Source organism: Otolemur garnettii, unplaced genomic scaffold (assembly GCF_000181295.1).
Source record: "Otolemur garnettii isolate 467f Iridium unplaced genomic scaffold, OtoGar3 scaffold00040, whole genome shotgun sequence".
NCBI lineage: Eukaryota > Metazoa > Chordata > Mammalia > Primates > Galagidae > Otolemur > Otolemur garnettii.
This window is the reverse complement of record NW_003852435.1, coordinates 236,273-240,332: the sequence shown is the minus strand read 5'-3', so window position 1 is coordinate 240,332 and position 4,060 is coordinate 236,273. Positions and strand designations below refer to the sequence as shown.

The following is a 4,060-nucleotide window of genomic DNA, read 5'->3' as shown; positions in this document are numbered from 1 at the left end:
AAAAAAAAAAAAAAAAAAAAGAATGAGACCTGCTCTCTACTAAAAATAGAAAAATAAGCCAGGTGTTGTGGCAGGAGCCAGTAGTCCTAGCTATTTGGGACGCTGAGGCTTCTTGCATGAAATACAAATGTAACTATATAAAAATATACTTTATAGAGAACACCATTAAATATAGCCAGAAGAATTTGGTCTTATAATTAACCCATGCTTCTAAACTTATGAAATCTAAAAGTAATAAATATCAATTCTTAATAGCAGGCTCTTAAAAATACACTTAAGGTAATACTTTGAGTTTGTCATAGTTAGTTATGGGAAAAACCCCCCATGTTCCTGCCAAAGCATGTAAAATCAATGAACACATTTTATATGAATTGCTCAATAAATATTCTCTTGATGGTTTGGCAGCAATTTGCCCAGCCTTCACTTTGACTTAAAAGAGCATCTCTTGCCCACCAAGAACCACATGAGACAGGAGTATGAAAGCCTCCCTGGGTCTGAGTCAATATAGAGGAGTGCAAAGCAGGGCTATGAATTTCCGTGAAGTCAAGTAATTCCATTTGGCCACTAGATGGAGATACGGTTACTCTGCCAGTGACAGGGGAGGCTGCTTGCAACCAGAAATTGATAAATAAGTAGGGTTCTGAGAACATATTTCCTTTCCTCAATACTTCTATGAAAGGCATTTTCGAATTTCCGAAAACAGGAGCAGACCTATGCTGAATAAAGAGCACATAAATGAAGAACAGTTTGTAGGATCAAACAGAAAGGGCGCTAAAGGACCAAAATTTGCTGGTTATTACCATTGCTCCTGGAATGATTCCCATTAGGTTTGTTGTGCAAACTATGTGATAGTTTAAGAAAGAATTCTATTTGTTATAAAATAATTTTAATTACCAGTATAATTCAGCATATAGGACTGTGAGCATTATATAACCTAATTGCTTATTGGGCACCAATCACTGTGTTAGAAGCTGGGATTACAAAGTTGCACAGTATAGTCAAGAGGAGTCACTGGAAGAGAAGAACTACATAGTTAAAACACAAACAGGGTAAATTTTTGTAGCAGTCAGGAAGAGTTACGAAATCATCAGTAAAAGTTCTTTCTAGCTCTTTGGTTTTGGCCACAGAACTGAGATGATGAAGGGGATGTCATCACTTGGAAAATGGCATAATAAGACGCACACATTGTGCCACCACTGTAGTCCTAAGGCCTGCCACCTTCAAAAGTTGACCTGTGGCAAATGTGTCTACCCTGCCAAGTGCAAAAGAAAAGTATAACTGGAATGCCAAGGCTATAAGATGAAATAGCACCGGGGACGAGCTGGATGAGGTACCTAAAATTTGTATACTGCAGATTCAGGCATGGATTCCATAAAGGAACAGCACCCAAACCCAAGAGAGCAGCTGTTTTAGCATTCAGCTCATCTTAAGAATTTCAACAATTAGTCATGCAATAGATGTTTTGGTTTTTAAAAATCTAAAAAAAAATTTCTTTCTAAAGTTCTGTTTGTAAAAAATAAACTTAATTTAGGCCACCAATCTTGACCATAGGGAAACATGACCTTTGATCTCTACAATATGAATGAGAAATTCAATAGAAATTCAAATACAATAGTTTTCATTATACTATTTGGCACCAATGGCTATAATGAGAATAGGAGCTTAATTCAAAAAAAGAAGAAACTAATGTTTAGAATAATAAAAGAAGAAACAGGCTATAACCTAATTAGTTTTGTAAATATTGTTATGGGCAGTGACCAACATTCAGTCTGGTGCTGTAATAGATGCATTGTGTTTAGTCATGGGTTTGTTTTAGAGCGATACATTTATTTTAGCGTAATTAAATTAATGAATTTATACCCCTTCAGAAGGATTTGAGGTTGCTAGTCTACTTTGGTTCGAGATTTTTAAAAATGTTCCTGTAAGCTTTTAAAGATCTAAGAGAAATATGTATTATCTATTTGTCTTTTAAGAAAAATCACAAAAATAACCACACATATGGTAATTCTTAATAAGGTATCAATAAAATAGTTCACAGAAATTTCTTATCTTGCTGATTGGTTCTTTGCCGAACAACATGGCTAGCAGAAAGCTACCTTTATTTTTGCTGGCTAAGACTAACATGTAAACAGAAAAGCTGTTCTGAAGATTAAAATAAACAAATTATAAAGAAATGCTGTTACTATATGCTTTAGTATATATGGGTACACGGTCTCCTTCACTCTTAAGATTAGTTCCAGACAGCAACCAGATTAGGTAATGAACAAGTTATTTCTGGGGTTGGCTTTCCCTTCACTTTGGTGGCCTGTTCTTGTATTTTTCTCCAGGGGAGGACTGGGTCTGCTTACTGTGACTACCAGATTTGGAATATCTGGAAATAGGAAGTTGGTTATAAAAACCACTCTATTGGATGCATAATTTTGCTTACTTCCCCAGTTCAGAGGTTCTGGCCTTGGAAGAATCTGCTGTATTCTAGATCCTCCTGGTTGCTGTTTCCTGGGCAGCAGGCAGAGACGCTGACAGCGATACAGAAAAGTAAGAACAGATGCAGAGGCGATGTTGCAAACTGGTTAATGCTCAAGGTTAAAAATAAAAGTTGATGATTTTATTTACAGAGGTGATGTCAGTAACCTATACGTTCAAACACTGACAGCAAAGAAGGGCACATTTTAATTTTTTCACAGATGGAGATTTGCCTTTTTCTATAATAAGTCTAAAAACTATTTTAGCTATTTAAGCAACTACTTTGGAGCACTGGCCCCGGAGTTTTCCCTGCTGTGGCATACAGAACTAAGTTTACACCTGGACGCAGACCACTAACAGGAAGGCGGATTCAAGTGGTACCTGCATATGTCTGTCATCTTCTTGATCGATCATGTTTCTCCATTCCATGAGCGATCGCTGCAGATGCTCAAGTCCAGTTTCCCAAAGCCTGATGCAGCCTCCCATATCAACAGTGACGACCCCACCTTTCCCCCACTCTGCTAGCAGTGCATCTGCGTCGGAAATGGTAGACAGCCATGTGGTATACGGTGAGAGAGACTCTGGTCTGAAAGAAGAATCCAAAGAGAAGATAAGAAACCATCAACATAAAGCAGAGGGGATGATACTTCACATTTGTTATGTTTACTTTTTTAAAAATAGGCTCATATCATTCATTCTTTTAGACCTGCTTTAACCTATCTCCAGGCAAAGGAAAGCTACAAGGATATGTGTTACCAGCAAAGGAGAGACGTAAGAGCATCCTAGACTTTGTAAACAAAAAGGAGGCAAGGCAATAATGAATATAAAAACTACTTTAAGGAAGATATATTTATAATTGATCATGTTATATAAGCTATTGGTAGTTCAGGTAACGAAGCCAGTTTAAACTAATTGAGGCTCACTAAACTTGCTTTAAAGAATTTATTATGAATTGAATGTTGATGTACCCCCAAATGAATGTATTGAAGTCCTAACAGCCAATATGATGGTATTAGGTGAGTACTTTGGAAAGTAATTTGGTTTAGATGAGGGTGGAGTCCCAGGATGGGTTTAGTGCTCTGATAAGAGACCAGAAAGCGAGCACATATTCTCTTTCTGTCTCCCCACCCTCTTCTGTGTTAGAATATAGCAAGAAGTTAGCCATCTGTACAATGACCCTCAGTAGGAACCAAATTGGCTAGCACCTTGACCTTGGCTTTCCCAGCCTCCAGACTACGGGAATAAATGTTTGTCAGGTTAGCGACCTGCTCTGCGGTATTCTGTTACAGCAGCCTGATCTAAGACAGAGCTCTTAATATAAAAGATAAGATACCAACAGAACCATCTGTAAGAAACAAAAATACATGGTAATTTATTGGTTATTTTCCTTTATTTGTGGAGCCCATATGACACTGGCTTTCACTATCAGGAAACAAAGGAACCCTACACTAGCTCATACCTCATACATCTACAGCAGTGGACTCACTCCTTACATCAGTGCACAGACTGATGTCACATCCATGCATTTCAACCACATTTTTATTTGATATTTTGCTTTTTCTGAATTAGAAAGTTATATGACTTGGCTCGGCACCCA

The 4,060-nt window shown here is 37.5% G+C and overlaps 1 protein-coding gene and 1 pseudogene across 1 annotated transcript in view; one reads left to right on the top strand and one right to left on the bottom strand.

Moving 5' to 3' along the window:
• Window positions 1-4,060, bottom strand: part of LOC100961950 (von Willebrand factor A domain-containing protein 8) — a gene marked incomplete at its 5' end in the record, with an annotated part of 309,966 nt that overhangs the window by 94,282 nt on the left and 211,624 nt on the right. The window contains one exon of the mRNA XM_012805376.2: window positions 2,845-3,049. Coding sequence (XP_012660830.1) covers window positions 2,845-3,049 — 205 coding nt within the window. The remainder of the gene's footprint in view (window positions 1-2,844; window positions 3,050-4,060) is intronic.
• Window positions 1,135-1,430, top strand: LOC111725415 (annotated as a pseudogene).